At 36.9% G+C, this 18,931-nt stretch overlaps 1 protein-coding gene across 1 annotated transcript in view; it reads left to right on the forward strand.

The window, feature by feature from the left end:
• Positions 1 to 18,931, forward strand: part of LOC124796023 (protein tincar) — a 43,949-nt gene that overhangs the window by 14,772 nt on the left and 10,246 nt on the right. Inside the window, exons 3-7 of the mRNA XM_047260107.1 lie at positions 1,359 to 1,513; positions 3,017 to 3,510; positions 5,434 to 5,593; positions 5,674 to 5,821; positions 15,592 to 15,780. Of these exons, the coding sequence (XP_047116063.1) occupies positions 1,359 to 1,513; positions 3,017 to 3,510; positions 5,434 to 5,593; positions 5,674 to 5,821; positions 15,592 to 15,780 (1,146 nt within the window). The remainder of the gene's footprint in view (positions 1 to 1,358; positions 1,514 to 3,016; positions 3,511 to 5,433; positions 5,594 to 5,673; positions 5,822 to 15,591; positions 15,781 to 18,931) is intronic.

The raw sequence follows: 18,931 nt of genomic DNA on the forward strand, positions 1-18,931 counted from the left end.
GGAATTATTGCTCCACTTTACTGTAGCCAAATTTCATTTGAACCAAACTTATTGTTTTGATAGCAGGAAGTTGTGCTACATTATTATCTACCAACAAAACATTACTGTTGCCTTGTGAGTTGCCTAAGACCAGTACACCTAAACGAACGAGATGGTGTAATGGTTAGCAGACTTGCATTCTCTAGGATGATGCTTCAAATCTCCGGGTGGCCATCCAGATTTAGGTCTTCTGTGATTTACCAAAATCACTTAAGGTGAATTCTGAGATTGTTTCTCTGAAACAACATGTCCAATTTCTTTCCCTAATCTGAGCTTGTCCTCTGTCTGTAATGACTTCATTGTCATGGGACAGTAAACTCTTAATCTTCTGTCCTTCTTCTTCAACATGCCACATGTTGAAACTTTATGTCATATGATGCATCACTGAGAACTGGTCACTGGTGAACTTCTCATAGGTTAACAGCTGACCAGTACAGACAAGTCTGTTCATTGGAATACCCAGACAGAGAAAAATGTGTTTTGCTTACACATTTACACTTCATTCCTATTTATGGACAAAGTTTAAGGTAATAAAGAAAAATTCTTCTTACACATTGATCGTTAATGCCTGATGCAGTAGCATGCCTAACTGTAGAATACCAATGAGACTGTATATTGACAAACTTTCAGTGACAACGTTCTTATTCATTCTTGCACTGCATTTTCATTCTTTTGATTTTGTTTCCTAAGGAGATAGTTTTTTTTCTGAAAAGCTATTGATCCACAGCAATATTATATTCCTCCTGGGACATGAAACATTTCAGTTTAAATTAAAACATGGATAAAATAAAAGCTGCATAATGATAATGGGAGTCTTTAAAACAAACTTCGGTGACAGAAGTGCAATTCGTATAACACATGATAGCTACGGTACTGAAATGGTATGAGTAGTGCTAACATTCAATAATAGTATCAACATTTCACTGACAGTTGTGACAAAATATCAGTGGATACAAATTCATCAGATTACCCCATCACACACTGTACATATAATATGAAAGAGAAACTAACTGTAAATGCAATTTTTTTCAGGGCTGATAAGAAATTAAGAGCATAAAGACAATTCCCCCAAGCAACAATACAGACATTTGGCATATTGCAGGGAACTGATTGTTCAGTATTAAGTGCAGAAATTTTGAATGGAACAAGGATTGAAAATACACACATATTTATGATAACTTCAGAGGTATCTGGATTGTGGAAGAACATCTTTCTGTAAATTGTATAGCTATGGCTTTAGAGGTTTCTAGACTTTATCCTTTACATGTGACATGAGCAGTTTTGAGACAACTTGGATTGTGACTTCTTCTTGCTTACAGGTGCAGGTAGTCGGTGCTGCAGAAGCACTTCCCATTCTTGGCAGTAATGAGTCACCATTCTTGCTCAATCCATTGGTCACGTTGGCGCTCTATGTACTCTCCAGTGTGCTGGTTCTAGCATCCAGTCTTGTCCTCTATCTCTACGGTTATGGCAGGTGAGATGGCTTTCTGTACTCATTTTCTACACAAGAAATGGCCTCCATTTTTCACACAAGAAAATTTAGCTGAACAGCATCCATGGCGTGTAACATATAGGTGTTATTAAACAAAAGGTGAAATTCTTTTTCTGCACCATGTGTTTTTTTCTTTCACATGGGGAATTTCTGGCACAATTTAATTGATTTGTGAGTAAAGGAGACAAGTTACCAAACAATACAAGCACAGACAGAGATTCACATTGCCACTGCCCAGTTATCTTAAGTGTGCCTAAACATTTCATTAAACACAATTTAAAAATAGATATGCAGTTTCTGCAACACAGAAAAGCAGAGGAAAAAGCTGATGATGGAGATGTCTGGCACATGATCAAATTTGTCTTTCTACTACAGATTCCCTGTTGTGAGGTCTAGGTTTTGCTGATGTGCATGGGTTCCACAGCAATTTTTCCAAGTGAGGACTGATGGATGGGGCTGGGTGGGGGTTTGCAAGACTCTGAAATTGCTATTTTTTTATATAAATAACTTGGTGAATTTTGGGATATGTCACACCATAAGAACTAAATTTTTATAGATGACAACAAAAACTTATTATACCCAAGAGAGCTGATGTTTATCAACTCAATATCTGAATAAAAACTCTTTACTTCAGATTCCAGGGGAGGGAGACACAACCCCCCACTCCCACCCGCCACCCAGCCATCACTTGTGGATGCCAATGTTGATGTGATCATTAAAGTGTGTAACTGAATGATGTGGCACACTAGATTTTTTCATGTTTTTTTAATCACAATAAGAAAATGTTGTGCTTTTTGTTTCAGCAGCACCACAGGAGGAATTTTTCACATTCCTCTAATAGAGTGAGATATTGGGAATACAGCCATGCGATAGTATCTTCCACTTATTATATTTAGATATCATCTCTTGTTTTGAAGAAAATGTCCACACCAGTTGTATGTTTCTTTTATTTACATTATGACCAGTTTTTGGCCTCCAAACCATTGTCTAGTGGTCTATGTCATATGTCCTGGGAGGGCAGAGAACATTATGAGCCGTATCAGGATGCTTGACATACACCACTAGATAACAGTCTTGCAGACAGGTCGTGGTTTTAAATAAAAAGAAAAGTACAACTCAAGTGGACATTTTCTTCAAACTATTACAACAATTGAAGCATTGTCACCATGATGTTCCACATGCTGGACAAGAAATTAATGATCTCTTGCCATCATTTATATGTGCTATATGTCAGGCAACTGTTCCTTGTTAACATACAATGTTGACAAGTTTGCTTACAGCCATTATCGTATGCTACTAACATATATTACATTTATTAAAATGTATGTTCTTCCAACTACAAAGCCAATGATGTATTGTAAAGATATTCCCTGCGACATGTTCAAATCCCATTTTGTCAGTCACTCTTGTCACCATGTAAGTAATCTAGTTTTGTGCCTGTACTGTCAATTATAATTTGCAACATTTTTTTTTTTCTTTTGGCAGGTTTCTCTCATTTGTGCATGCGGAGCAAGAACGGCGGGCTGTGCTGGGACGGCGACCTGCAGCACGTGGCTGGGGGTACTTCACACACTGTGCAGCATTGTGTGCTCTGCTTGCCATTGCTGTCTGCAATGCGCCACTCCTGCATGATTACACAGCTGTATATCGTGGCAGCCTAGATGGTGCAGTACTTGCATGTGTAGTAGGTGGCATTTCACACCTTCTACTCTGGGTGCTGTTGTGGCTCCTACTCACCATTAAGCGACGCTGGGCTTTTCGTCTCCGGGTCAGTGTGGCTCGTGCCGAGGTGCGTTCGCCTCGGTCTGTGAGACTTGTGGCTGATGTAAAGCTGTCATCCCGTGATGCGGGCCCTGGTGCACCACTACTTGTAATAGGCAATGGCCGCACCTATGCTATTACGGAGAGCTCACCAAAGCGTGCCATCATGAGTGTTGTGCACCGTGTTGCTGCTGAGCGAAAGCCAAAGGCTGCACAAAGTAAGTCCACTTTCAAGTCAGTAACCTGCAAACATTTGTAAAAATTATGCATTTTGTACATTTTGTACAGATAATGATGATGTATCATTAGGGGAAAATATGCTACAGATCCCCCCACACTGAGCTGAAAATATCTTATGGTGCATGCCTATTGAGGTTCTATTTTTATGAGTCCGGCAATCATTTAAATGAAAAATTAGTGGAGATCTACAGTGGTTTGTACCTTCATGTATGGTTCATGTTCTGTTTGTGTCACACCCATAACAGTGATTTTCCCAGCTGCTGCCTATGAGTGTGAGTCTCTTCATGACTCACAGTTGAAACCATTATCACGAGCATAAAATGTATAATTATATCACACATGTCATGACATTATCATTGGCTCAGAAATATTAAATAATGTACATGTCTCTAAAATCTGGCATATATCACAGGCATTGTAATTAAGGCCGAATTAATGGAGCGAGTAAGAAACTGCAAAGAGGCTATTAAAATGAAAGAGAAGTATGGCAGGAACCACAATGTTACTTGTGACAAGTGACACTGGTATCCACACAGAATGATTTTTGTAGCAATTTGTCTTGTCAATGGAATATACTATCCAATCACATATAAAATCCACTGTAACCTTTGAAAGCCTTTTTATATGGTCATGATCATCAACCAGTTGTCCACCCACATGAATGACCAATGTAAATTGAGGCCAAGGGTAAGGTTGGCCATCGAACAGTGAAACATGCAACTTAGCACACCACATTCAACTTTAATATTTGCTGCATAACTGTTCTTCCAAGGTATCTTTCCATTATGCTTAATTTATGCCAGTCCTCACCTTACACCAGTATGTTATAACTTTCATTCCCTTTATAGGTTGCTGAAACAACAATCATATTGTTCTCTTAGTGGTCTCTCTTTCCTATTTACGTGCCTCTCTCCACCCAACAACCTACTCTACATCACTGTGTTTAACATACTGCTAAATCTTCCTATACCATGGTGAAGATTCAATGATCCTGTATTTCTAATCTCTTTTCTTCCTGTCTCTTCTTCTTATACCCTTTGTTTCTTCCTTCCCTTCACTCCACCCTCCTCTTCCCATCACCTTGGCCTAGTAAGGTTCCAATCCTAGGCAGAGAAGCTATGTATACACTCTGAAAAAGAACTAATGTTCATAAGAAGAGCCACTATGTTGTAGTTCTTATTTATATGTCTATCCACCAACCAATGTTTTTATTAGCTTGATAGTTCCATAAGATATCTTGTGTGTTCAGTACCATTATGTGTGGAAATTTTAACCCTTGTGGTACAAAGGGGTAGAAAGGTACATGGTGTCCAATATTCTAAAATATTGTAATCTAGTCAGTTACTTTATACTTTAAACTATTCAAAAAATGTTTTTCTTTTTTTTTTTAATTTTTCTACTAGATTCCACATAAGTTTTAAACTTTTCACTTTACTTAACAAAAAAATTTAAATTTCAGTAGTAGATGTCACTTTCCCCAGTGAAAGTCATATTCAATATTTCCAGCTTCATGGCCTCACATCAAAAGCTCCCTAAAAAGCATGTTAGTGTAAAAGTCAACAGCAATGAACAATATTCGCATTTTTTAAAAATTTTTTGTGGTGGCCACAAAGTATCCCCCTCCCTCCCCCCTTGATAGTACATGTTATTGAAAGTGTGTTGATATTGCTGAGGGAGTGCTAACAGATATTTTCAGGTTCTGGACCCTACTTACACATCAGTACCTCTTTATGCTAGGATAAATCATATACTAAGTTACAATGAAAGAACTGGAAAAGATATTCATATTTGCATGTTCCTTAAGTTTATTATGATTGTTGTTGATTTATTACCTTCATAGTTTCATATCCTCCTCCATAAATTGCTGTACTTCTATTTTCTTACTGTGCACATTTTTGCAGGTATTGATGATATAAATGAGGAACAAGTGTACTGGTTGCGGCCAAAACCACCTTCACCAAAGACTTCTCCAGATTCTGACAGATTAACATGGTTGAATCGCAAATTAAGCACAAATACGAAACACAAAGTCACATTTGATGATTCACTTTCAACATCAAAGTAAGTGTGGCTCCAAAATAATTTACTAGAAACATTTTGCAAATTAGTTTGATGTTACTTTGGAGGTACATCTATTACAGGAAAGGAAAGTGTCTCTTAGCAAAGTCTCCCAAAAGTGGGAGCAAAGGCAAGAAGGGCCCACAGAATGGTTTGGAGCAAGAGTCAGAAGATGATGGTGACTATGCAACACTGCGAGAGCTGCCTCGAGCAGAAAATGAGGAAAACAAGGTATGCATCAGTGCTTATAAGCCCTGGAGTCTGAAATGTAGATTGACCATAAAGCAAATTATGGATTCGATAAATACTGCTGCTATATATTTTTGGCATGGTCTTATAAGAAAAGCATAAATACAGTGTAGAGTGAAACCATGAAAAGTCCAGATTGAAATATCAACAATATTGTGAAAAAGATAGATTACTACTCTCGACATAATGATGGTGCATAGAGTTGCAGACAGGTATGACGAAGACACTGTTACGTACAAGCTTTTGGCCAAAGGCTTCTTCACAAAAGAAAAATGCACACACATTCACAAAAGCAAGCACACCTCACACACATATGACTACTAACTCCAGCTGTTCTGGCCAGAATGCCAATAAAATGTAGAATAAGACAATTTTAATGACTGGGAGTATAAAGTGAATGGGCTCTGCAACATAGTTGTGTGAAAGTTGTATGAAAAATGAGGAAATTGAATAATTTTTTGTTTCATCCATCTTATTTGCATTGATATAAAATTCAGCTGTATTGGTTACTGGTTTCTGACTGACACACACATTCTCAAACCATACAACTAAAAATCACAAAGTACATATCTAACAATATTGCATACAAACAGTATGTATGTCAACATTATAGGTACTCATATGCTTATAAACATGCCCTGCTATTAGCCACTATTATTCATGTGTTACAAACAATATGTATGTCCACATTACAGGTACTCAATGCTTATAGACATACCTTGCTCTTAGCCATAATTATTCATACAGTATGGTGACAAAAGGCTTCTGTAGAGCAAAGCATACAGTGAGCAATAAGTACCCTCATTGATTAGCCTGTATGTCTGTTGCAGCTGACTGACACAACCAGACTGACAAATACTACCTACAGTAGTCAACAAGATATCTTTGTAGGTGTTGCCCTCATACATACGAGCATGTGCATATTGATGCCTATTAGTTTTCTATGGTGCTGCAGCAACCATTGTCATTAAATGAAAAGATTTTTAAAAGTAAAGAAATATCAAATGCTGATAATTTTGTTTCACAAAATAATGTAGCAATCAAATGAAAATATCCATTTTACATTACATGAAATGTTAACAATTTTTCTTTTTTTTTTACAAAATAACATAGCATCCAAACAGAACATACAAAGACAGGAGGTGATATCATAGCACACCCTCTTGTACACAGCCCCATAGTTTTGTAGCAGATTACAATACCAAGCATTACTACCTTGCCTACAAGGAGTCCATGTTAAAACCTAAAATATGCTGTTCAATACTGTATGTTGGCCACATACTGTCTAAAAATGAAATAAGGTAAAAGACATAAAACAATTACAGCCTTACAAATTACATTATTAGTGTACTTTTGGTACTAAACCCATAGTAATGATTTAAATAAGCATTACACGGCACCATACTGAGCATCATATGATGCATTCATCATTCATGGTGCTAAGGCACATTCAAAACCAAGCCTTATATGTGCATTGATCATATATATAATCGTAGGTAAATATATTAAAATATTATATAACGTGCCACTAATATATTATTACCGTCTGTCCACCTGCAACATTGTTACGAGGGACCCTTTACCACACAACACTGGTACAAAGTGCACTCCGCCATGCAACTCCGTTGAAGCATCCACTGCCATGCAAAATTGGTATGGTGACCTGGTGCTGCAGTCAGACAGGCTTATGCCTCTGTGAGCAATTCCAAAGAGTTATGGCATTCACCATTATAGGGCTGTGGCATCAATTTCATAGTAGTGGGGGACTTTAATTCATTGTGGTGCAGCCAATTTGTTTCAAATATTTACAATTTACCTGTATATACACAAACCTTCCTCATGGATCATTCTATTTATTACCGAAAATCATATCAAAATCCCTACAGTAGTTGCTGAGAATAGCCCTAACATACAGACAGAACTGCAATAGGGGAATTCAATTTATGTATGTATGGCGCTTGAATTTATATATGTTGTTGTTGTTGCGGTCTTCAGTCCTGGGACTGGTTTGATGCAGCTCTCCATGCTACTCTATCCTGTGCAAGCTTCTTCATCTCCCAGTACCTACTGCAACCTATGTCCTTCTGAATCTGCTTAGTGCATTCGTCTCTTGGTCTCCCTCTACGCTTTTTACCCTCCACTCTGCCCTCCAATACTAAACTGGTGATCCCTTGATGCCTCAGAACATGTCCTACCAACCGATCCCTTCTTCTAGTCAAGTTGTGCCGCAAACTTCTCTTTTCCCCAATCCTATTCAACACTTTCTCATTAGTTATGTGATCTACACATCTAATCTTCAGCATTCTTCGGTAGCACCACATTTCGAAAGATTCTACTCTCTTCTTGTCCAAAATATTTATCGTCCATGGATTTTAATACCTACTCCGAATTTTTCTTCTGTTTCCTTCGCTGCTTGCTCAATATACAGATTTAATAACATCGAGAGAGGCTACAACCCTGTCTCACTCCTTTCCCAACCACTGCTTCCCTTTCATGTCCCTCGACTCTTATAACTGCAATCTGTTTTCTGTACAAATTGTAAATAGCTTTTCGCTCCCTGTATTTTACCCCTGCCACCTTCAGAATTTGAAAGAGAGTATTCCAGTCAACATTGTCAAAAGCTTTCTCTAAGTCTACAAATGCTAGAAACACAGGCTTGCCTTTCCTTAACCTTGCTTCTAAGATAAGTCGTAGGGTCAGTATTGCCTCACGTGTTCCTATATTTCTATGGAATCCAATCTGATCTTACCCAAGGTCGGCTTCTACTAGTTTTTCCATTCGTCTGTAAAGAATTCGCGTTAGTATTTTGCAGCCGTGACTTATTAAACTGATGGTTTGGTAATTTTCACATCTGTCAACACCTGCTTTCTTTGGGATTGGAATTATTATATTCTTCTTGAAGTCTGAGGGTATTTCGCCTGTCTCATACATCTTGCTCAACAGATCATAGAGTTTTGTCAGGAATGGTTCTCCCAAGGCTGTCAGTAGTTCTAATGGAATGCTGTCTACTCCCGGGGCTTTGTTTCGACTCAGGTCTTTCAGTGCTGTGTCAAACTCTTCACGCAGTATCATATCTCCCATTTCATCTTCATCTACATCCTCTTCCATTTCCATGATATTGTCCTCAAGAACATCGCCCCTGTATAGAACCTCTGTATACTCCTTCCACCTTTCTTCTTTCCCTTCTTTGCTTAGAACTGGGTTTCCATCTGAGCTCTTGATATTCATACAAGTGGTTCTCTTTTCTCCAAAGATCTCTTTAATTTTCCTGTAGGCAGTATCTATCTGACCCCTAGTGAGATAAGCCTCTACATCCTTACATTTGTCCTCTAGCCATCCCTGCTTAGCCATTTTGCACTTCCTGTTGATCTCATTTTTGAGACATTTGTATTCCTTTTTGCCTGCTTCATTTACTGCATTTTTATATTTTCTCCTTTCACCAATTAAATTCAATATTTCTTCTGTTACCCAAGGATTTCTACTAGCCCTCATCTTTTTTCCTACTTGATCCTCTGCTGCCTTCACTATTTCATCCCTCAAAGCTACCCATTCTTCTTCTGCTGTATTTCTTTCCCCCATTCTTGTCAATTGTTCCCTTATGCTGTTCCTGAAACTCTCTACTCTGGTTCTTTCAGTTTATCCAGGTCCCATCTCCTTAAATTCCCACCTTTTTGCAGTTTCTTCAGTTTTAATCTACAGTTCATAACCAATAGATTGTGGTCAGAGTCCACATCTGCCCCTGGAAATGTCTTACAATTTAAAACCTGGTTCCTAAATCTCTGTCTTACCATTATATAATCTATCTGAAACCTGTCAGTATCTCCAGGCTTCTTCCATGTATACAGTCTTCTTTTATGATTCTTGAACCAAGTGTTAGCAAAATTCTACCAGGTGACTTCCTCTTTCGTTTCTTACCCCCAATCCATATTCACCTACTACGTTTCCTTCTCTCCCTTTACCTACACTTGAATTCCAGTCACCCATGACTATTAAATTTTTGTCTCCCTTCACTATCTGAATAATTTCTTTTATTTCATCATACATTTCTTCAATTTCTTCGTCATCTGCAGAGCTAGTTGGCATATAAACTTGTACTACTGTGGTAGGCATGGGCTTCGTATCTATCTTGGCCGCAATAATGCGTTCCCTATGCTGTTTGTAGTAGCTTACTCGCATTCCTATTTATTATTAAACCTACTCCTGCATTACCCCTATTTGATTTTGTGTTTATAACCCTGTAGTCACCTGACCAGAAGTCTTGTTCCTCCTGCCACCGAACTTCACTAATTCCCACTAGATCTAACTTATAGATTAAAAATAAGTAGAAGGCAGATGAGTTGTTTCAGCTTGATTTGGCATACCTGAAGAAATTTGTGGATTCTTTTTCTCACCTGACTGAGGCCATTATCAAGGCTAGAGGCAGCATTACATGGTATCAGCACGATCTTACCTGGGAGTGACTAATTTTTTGTCTTGTAGGCGTACAGTCATGGGGTAACTACAATGTTGAAGCGCTGTTGTGCATTTCATTTTCTTTCCATTGGCTCTTTTACAATGGGAATTAAATATGAATTATAGTTTGAAATAAAACTTTAACTGACATTTCACACCTTGGGACTAATTTTCTGCAATGAGAGGTCATAATACCATGCACAGACTGTCTGCCATTGCCATGCGCTAGTTCATTTGCAGTTTTCGGGTAGTGTAATGAATATAAGTATTTCACTGTCAGTCACTATTGGCAGGACATTTTAATGTCAACAATCATAGCTCACTCCCTGTTGTCTGATCTTTAACCAAGGTGCAACTGACAGCCAGTGCAACAATGCTATAGGAAATATCAAATAACAAATAGCAAATAACAAATAACAAATTATTCCGGGTGTAACTTACTGAAAACTGCTTAATTTAACATATACTATCTAGAGAGTTTAACATGTTTCATTATTTTACAGTGATAAAGTATTAACAACAATATAGAATGAAGAAAAGCAGAAATAATGTAACAGATAAGCCTCAGGACTTCAAACTGGTCATTTGCCTTTTGTGAGCAGAGCCCTTCCATTCAATCAGTCCAAGTACATTTCAGCAATTGTCTCAATGCTCATATTTGTCACTAGTTTCTCTCCTCATTACTTTCAAATGAACAGTTATCATTTATGTGAAATTTATGTGTTATCATTTATGTATTGCAATGTAATTCATCTCCTTTACTGCATCATAGACACTGAAGTATGCAGCATAATAATCACTAGTACAAACCCCATGGAAAAATGCACCTCAAATACTAACTACAATAGAAAACATATTTCTTCAGACCCTGAATGGCCGTGGATTATCAGTTGAGGTATATACAAGGAGCAAACTGATGATTGGTTAAGTCTCATCCATAAACAAAACAGCTACTTCATTCATAGGCTAACAAAATATGAACATTTAATTTTATGTTTTAATATGCAAACATATATTGCACAGTGACCACATAAATGAAATCATGGAGCTTAGAGCATATATACAGGATGGTCACAATCAGTCTGAAAAGCATGTAAGGGTGTTGCAGTGTATGCTATACTGAGTAGTAACTGTAAAGAAAAAAAATTAAATACGTCATACCATATCCGAGCTATTTTTCAGTGTACACACGAATTCAAGCAGCAGCATGTGCTAAAATATGGTAATGCACAAACATCTGTGGATCTGTGAGTTGCCACTTCTTGAAATGCTGATTGCCAGTTAAAATGTATCTTTTTAGGAAGTGAGCAAAAGCTACTTAGTTCAGTTTCAGGACACCAAACAAAGAACAAGTTTGGTGACACAGTCTCTACCAGGTTGCTTGAATTTATGCGTGTGGCAGCCTGACTGGCTAACTTCAATGCTAAGTAATTGAGAAATGGCACAATGTATCCAATTTTTTTCCCTAACAATTATTTCTCATCACAACCTCCCCTGCAACTCCGTTACATGCTTTTCAGACTGTTTCTGACCGTCTTATATATAGTAAAATCCTAAGTCGCTGAACTAAGGAAGTAACAAATTTGAAACCAACAGTGCATGAGATCTGACTGTTCATTTAGTCAAAATACAAACCATTTGGCATGATACATTGCTCAACATGATTTTTAAAACTCAGGGCCTTAGAGAAGCTTCTTTCAGAATTGCCTCAACTTTGTTGGTTACACTTTTGTGGATCTACTCTATTGTGTTGAATCTTGAAAGTTTCAGGAGTATTTTCAGTTTTGAGAAGAAGAAATAGACCAGAGGTTACAAATATAGTGAATGGAATGAAACATTCGAACTTGCATTTCACAAAGGGAATAGTAGGAGTCATTGCTGCCTAATGAGTCAAGGCATTAGGAAAATATCACTGGAGCTGAAGAGACTGGGTCAAGTTTAGGATTAAAATTAGCAAGCATCCAAACATTTCCTGACAGAATTATTTATTTACTGTTCCACTTGAAAACACATATTCTTTGTGAAAAATGACACTCCTAACAAAGAAACAGGTTCTTTACCCTTGATTTTTGGAAGCACAGGTCTTTTGACCCTACCTGTTTGGAAATCTGAAACTTTGTTTCATGATCATGAACAAAACATCACCAGTACTAATCTTGCCTAAAATGTTTTTGTCACAGCCAGTCATCGTCAACAACTCTAAAAAAAATTAACTTTGATGTCCCATGTCAGGCTGTATGGGACAAATCTGTCACACAGCTTCCAAAAGTGTCAATGGGAAAGTTGTAAATCGAAAGGGAAGTTTGCATTCACTGCTACAGCATACAGTAACATAGTCTTATTGATTCCCAGAGACAGTCAATAATGCCGATTGCAAGCTTATTTGCTGAGATTCCTGATGAAAGTTTAAATCACATTCCCTCTATAAATTTGAAAGGCCAAAGATCATAAATCTAAATTTTATGGTAACACTGTGTGACATATCTAGTTACTTCATGCACTGTCAGAAGGATAGCAGCAGGACTAAATATTATGAAACATGGGCATGGATTAATAAACCCTGCAAAATAAGTTTATTGCTAACGAGAACTTTTTTTACATATTGCAGAAGTACATGTGCTACTTTGTTTAGCACAGTTGACTTCACTTACCTCTCATATATTTGTGATAACACTCTTGTGTACCATTTGTGGAGGATGAATGTTAGCAGCACACAGTGGCACTGTAATATTTACACTTGTTTATTCATTTTCTTCTGTGATTCAGGTATTCATACATTGATTAGCATCCACAAGGAGAATGGAACAAAAGGGGACACTTGCCCATGCTGATTTCCTTGTTACAGCTGAGGTTTTGTCACTGTTCTGCAGTCAAGCTGGATGCACACCTCTGCAGAACAGTACCAAAACAGTGCCTTCAATCTTTTCTGCCACTTCTCTGTTCTCACCTTTCTAGGCCACAGATATGAGCTAATTAGACTATGGCACATGGGTTCAGCACAATTCCCAAGATATCATAAAAACAGAAGCAATGCCACTCATCACTAACCAATTCTCAAAAAGACATCCCAACCTTGCTCCACAATGGAATCCCAGCAGTAGTTAACTTTTTATTGGTGAACAAGTATAACAATGAGGGCTTGCTGATTCTTCATTCAGTTATAAATGAATGAGCTATTGTAGTACACTAATAAGAACACAGCCGTGGTATGCTATAGGTGTAGAGAGCCGTACTTAATCTCAAATACTGTATATCATAATCAAAAAATAAAGTACTGTTTTTGTGCTAGATGAGACGGAAAAAGTGTGCAATTTCAGGCTCTATAAAATTTCCTTTCCAGGACTGGGATGTTCTCAGTGTCTATGGGTGTAATACAGCACCACATACAGTCACAGAACTACAAATCCTGCTTTCCAGTTAGTAGAGCTGCACAATCATGTGACACATGGGAGACATGAGCATTGCCTTGGTTTAGTCCCAGGCTGTTACAAAATGATTCTGCCATGAGGACAGTTTTGGGAGGTTTCCCCACATTCATTGTGATGTACACTGACACTGGGCTGTATTTTACCTAGCCAAAAATAAAAAATGTATCTTGGAAAATATATTTAGCTGAACTTCAGTTATGCCACTCACAATAAACATTATATAGTATGAAAGAAATGGCATAAATCATAAATACATTAACATGATAAGATGTGAAGTATTATGAGAAAACTAACTATTGTAGAAGGCATCAAAGTTCAGTAAATTTATTCATTTATATTTCCCATATTGAGAAGAATTAATGTAGTACTTTCTCTATCATTCTGACATATTTTCTATTTCCAAACTTTATTTATTGTTTCAACTTAACATAAAGAGTATTTTATAGCTTTATTCTATAACTCATTCAGATTCTTGATTTAATCATATGAGGTTGTAATTTCAGCAGTCATATTCATATCAACAACATAAAAGATGTACTTGCATGTACCACTGAAATATGCATATCGTTTTGATGCCAGAGTAATCTACCTTATAAGTACAAAGTAGATTTACTATCGATCTTTTGAGATGCAATGAGTTTTGTGTATTTTTGTCAAATTTAGTATTTGCGGTATGTCATATTTTCAAACTCATCGAATTATTCATATGAAAACTGGATATTTGCCCACCCTTTGAAAAATTCCTACAGATGCCCATGTATACATTGACTGTATTTCCACATATCTTTTTATTCTACATCACATTTCTTATAATACAAACTATACCTTGAATTGTTCTCATTTCACTGATGAATTCAAAGCTGTTTCTGTTCACCATAACATGGCCTGCAATGAATGCTTCAGCTTACTTATGTGTGCTTAAATATTCTTTTAAATGATACTGCATGGTGTATATCCAGATTCCATTTATCTTTTCATTTACGAAAATATCAATACTACTCCCAATAAGACACACTTTATTAACTAAATTGTTACTGGTTACATGTTGCTTATAGAATGCTAATAACTACATTCAATGCTTGCGCAACCATCAAGGATGTGATATCTAACACATTTTTTCCTTACAACTGTTTTAATTATTTTGCATCTAAACTCATAAGAAAATGTTCAAAAGGCCAAGATGCTAGTAAAGCATTTAATTCAATAACCAGTTTCAGGCAAAACTACGTTTACATCTTTGGGTCCCATGCTGTACAAATTTACATATCACCTCCATCTGTGCTATGTACCATGTCACATCACACATATGCATGTGAAGATCATGAAAATCATTGGATATCAGCATGTCAAATTTAAAACAAGCAATATTTACAAACATAAGAATAGCTGCCAAATATAAGTGGTCTTGCTCACACAACAACTGACTACTGACTCTACAAAGTCTGTAGTCCGCTTTTGTGTGAGCATGCCAATGTTCAGTGTTTTTCAAGAGTTTCACATGCATATTTATGATGTGACATGATACATAACACAGCTGGAGGAGATTACGTGAATTTGTAGAGCATAAGATCTGAAAATGGTAATGTAGTCTCACCAAATCTGGTTATTGAAATAAATGCTTTACTAGTGATCTTGGCTTTTCAAAGTTTTTCTCCTGAGTTTATTACACTGCAGATCGTATCCATTCTGGCACAATGTCAGGAATACATATTTTTCTATCTGTCAGCTATTCAATTTAGGGAGTAAATTTCCTACTGTCTATGGAATATCTGAAGCTGCTGTGAATTCTTTGGAAACAGAATACTGTTTACTTCCACAAACTCTTACCTGTTATTGTAACTTGCTCTAAGTTGTGTAATTGCATGCTTACAGCTGCTGGATTCAGCCTCTCGTGAAGACAGCTCCAGTACATATGGGCTTACTAACAAAGATCTGACTCCTGGTGACTACGAAGATCCCAGTCCCTTACTAACACCTGAGCCCCATGGAGAGCCAAGCAGCTCTCACCCAGTAACGGCTCCTGTCACTGTTTCTGTTCACAACAGCTCAGAACCAAACCAGGTACTAAAAAAAGGCTGTCGTATAGTTTTCTAGTTTGTATGACCCGTTAGTCCAGTTAGAAACATAGCACCTCTGTGTGTTAACAATGTATTACATTCTGAATGTAATCTTTTGATATAATTTTGTTAGCAAATACTTGAAAGTTAGGGAGGCTCATACATCTTGTTTGTTGCTTGTTCATATTTTATTGCAACATGTATTTCATTCTGAATAAAATTCTAAGCTGATATGCAACATGAAATCCAATAGAAGAATGATGTAAGTATAAATTTTGTCATATGAGAATGTGATGAAGTCCATTTAGCAAACTATTAGAAAAGAAAAAAAAATCAGAGAGCTAAAGTGCAGAATTCATCGCTACACTGTTGTCTGCATTATATGTTGGGAGCTTACCCAGTTGTGTCTCAAACACAATGCAGACAAAGACGATGAATCGCCTCCTCCTCCCTCCCTCTCTCTTGTTTTAAGTTTAATACTGAGGGATGTTATCTCCTACGTAATCAGATTGTATGTTAGTAAAGAACAAGTATGCCTCTGCCAGACCATTATTTATAGTAATTAAAAAAAATCTTAAGTCACAGGATTGCAAAATGGAAGTACAGAAGCAATATACTGTCATATTTTTGGGTGTAAAGTAAGAATGATGTACATTAATTGTTATACTCCTTTCTAATAATGATGAAGGTAAAAGAATAAGGCTACCACACATTTATTAACTCTTCTTAAATATAAAATGGAGCCTTAAATATTTTTCTGAACTGTGACTTAGACTTGTGCATAAGATTTGCAGAAAACAACTTATTCACTTCAGTGTAATTAACATCTTGCATAATCTATTTATGGATAAATTAGAAAGTCATTCTGACAGCATTTCAGTATGTACTGTAATAATCTTGTTTTATATAATCACTTCAATATATTTAATGTGGGCAGTATACAAGGATCATGTTTGCATGCAGGTTTGAGTTTTTTATTAGTTTCACTCTAATAACATCTATTACTACTCTAAGGAAATAAATTCTAGTTTTCTTAAATCACCTTATCTTTTCAGTTGTAATTTCTGTATGTCCATTGGGACAGCATAAGTGATGGGAATCTACCAGCTCAATTAAGTAAGGTGACAGTTTGGTATTTTTGATGTTGTTGATGGCTTAAGAATAACAGGTGCTTGTCTGCTCCTTCTTTAATACTTTCTTCAGTTTGTGAGAGTTTAATACCTTCTAACACTGCAATCTGCCTGAACTGTATCCTATTTTTAAAACTGTGCTTCCATTAAGCTGTTTAAGTACATATTTGATATTAAGGCTGCATGTTAAAATAAACCAGGGATTTAATTAAACAGAAAGATATTAACACTATTTCAGACAGAACAGGAATGTCATTTCACCAGCTGATGAAACAAAAATAACTGGAGCAGGGTTACAAAATGCATAAAATAGACCTTTATAACTCTTAAAGCACTTCTGTTAGAAGAGAAACTGATATAAAGAAAATAAACAAAGCAAACAGAGATGTACAGATGTCACTAAACAAAAAGAATCATAGTTTCTAATGCCATGTAGGAGCAAGGTGCATGGAAGCAGACAGAATTAACAATGGAGTAGTTACTGAGAATGAACTCCTAATAATGACATGTATGTAGACATTAGGTCAAAGAAGAGAGCTAAAACCAATGACGGGGTGCTGAAAAAAATGAATAAGATGTGAAAGTGACAAAAATTATTGCTTTTTAACTTATACCTTGTCTCTCTCCATGCTGTGAGGTAACTTATCCTTATCCTTTGGTCAATTGTTCTGTACCTTAAGCTTTCCTTCTTCCCCCCCACCCAATATTTCCTTTTTGCTTTCTCTCTTGGTGAGGGAATTCTGAAGACTAGAGATTTGTTCTTATGATCATGGTTTCAGTAATGGGTAAGTAGACATTCCTCTTCTGTTCAAAACAGTGTTGAAAGAAGAATATACATATTCAGTAAAACAATGGAAAATCCAGGATGGAATGTAACAATATTATGAGAAGGAAAGCTGCTACTCACCATATAGTGTAGATGCTGAGTTGCAAGTATACACAACATCTCTGCTATATGGTGAGCAGCAGCTTTCCTTCTCATAATATAAATATACTTATTCATATTTTCAAACTTTGGCAACTGCTACATAGAACAAACGGACTTATTTAACAAAAGAAATGAAACAGTAGCATGAAACATGTTTCACAAAACACAAAATTCCTCTGTCATCAGTTACTTCATATAAGAGACGGTATTATGAAAATGAGACAGATTAGATAATGAGCGGCATACACAATGCTACAGCAGGAAGATGTATGTATAAAAGTGCCCTTTATTAGGAATCAGGAAGGAACAGCGTGAATGTTCACTGCTGTGCCATCTGTCTGTTAGACATGCTCAATGTGAGGTTAGTGAGTTGTGTGGTCATCTAACTTCATTATGGAGGTCAGAAAAGAGGAACAGTGAGGTTTAGCATGGTTTTTGACAGCACAAGGAGTGTTGGGAAGTGAAATTCATGCCCAAATGTCTGCTATATATGGCAAACACAGTATGACATGAGCATGTGTTTATATGGAATACATGATTTTGTGAAGGTTGGGTGTCATTGAAAGACACCATTTGGTTAGGACTGGTTCATCATGTCATTATTACATGTCATTGCTGCAGTGGATGCTGCTGTCACAAACAACAGAGGGCAGATGGTGGAAGAAGTTTGGCTTATGTTACGCATCAGTCACAGTACTGCTCATACCATCCTGATCAAGTATTTGCAGTTCCAGAAAATTTGTGCACAATGGGTTCCACACAGCCTGACTGAGTCCAGAAGTTGAACAAAATGTAAACCTCTCTGTGGCATCCAGAATGGTACACACTGAAGAATATCATTTCCTGTCTCATTTTATCATGGGAGATGAAACATGGTGTTATCATTTTGAGCTGGAGATCAAGCTCAGAGCCAACAAGGGAAGCACATGGGTTCACCCCCAACAAATAAATCCAAGCTATGCATGCCAGCTCTGGAAAAGTCATAAAGACCACTCTATTTGATTTCAAGGGCCTACTTTTTAATGACTAAATGGAACACAGTCACAATTAACAAACAGCAGTATGTGGATGCTTTTCAGAAACTGAAGTGTGTACTC

Source organism: Schistocerca piceifrons, chromosome 4 (genome assembly GCF_021461385.2).
Source record: "Schistocerca piceifrons isolate TAMUIC-IGC-003096 chromosome 4, iqSchPice1.1, whole genome shotgun sequence".
NCBI classification, from domain to species: Eukaryota; Metazoa; Arthropoda; class Insecta; order Orthoptera; family Acrididae; genus Schistocerca; species Schistocerca piceifrons.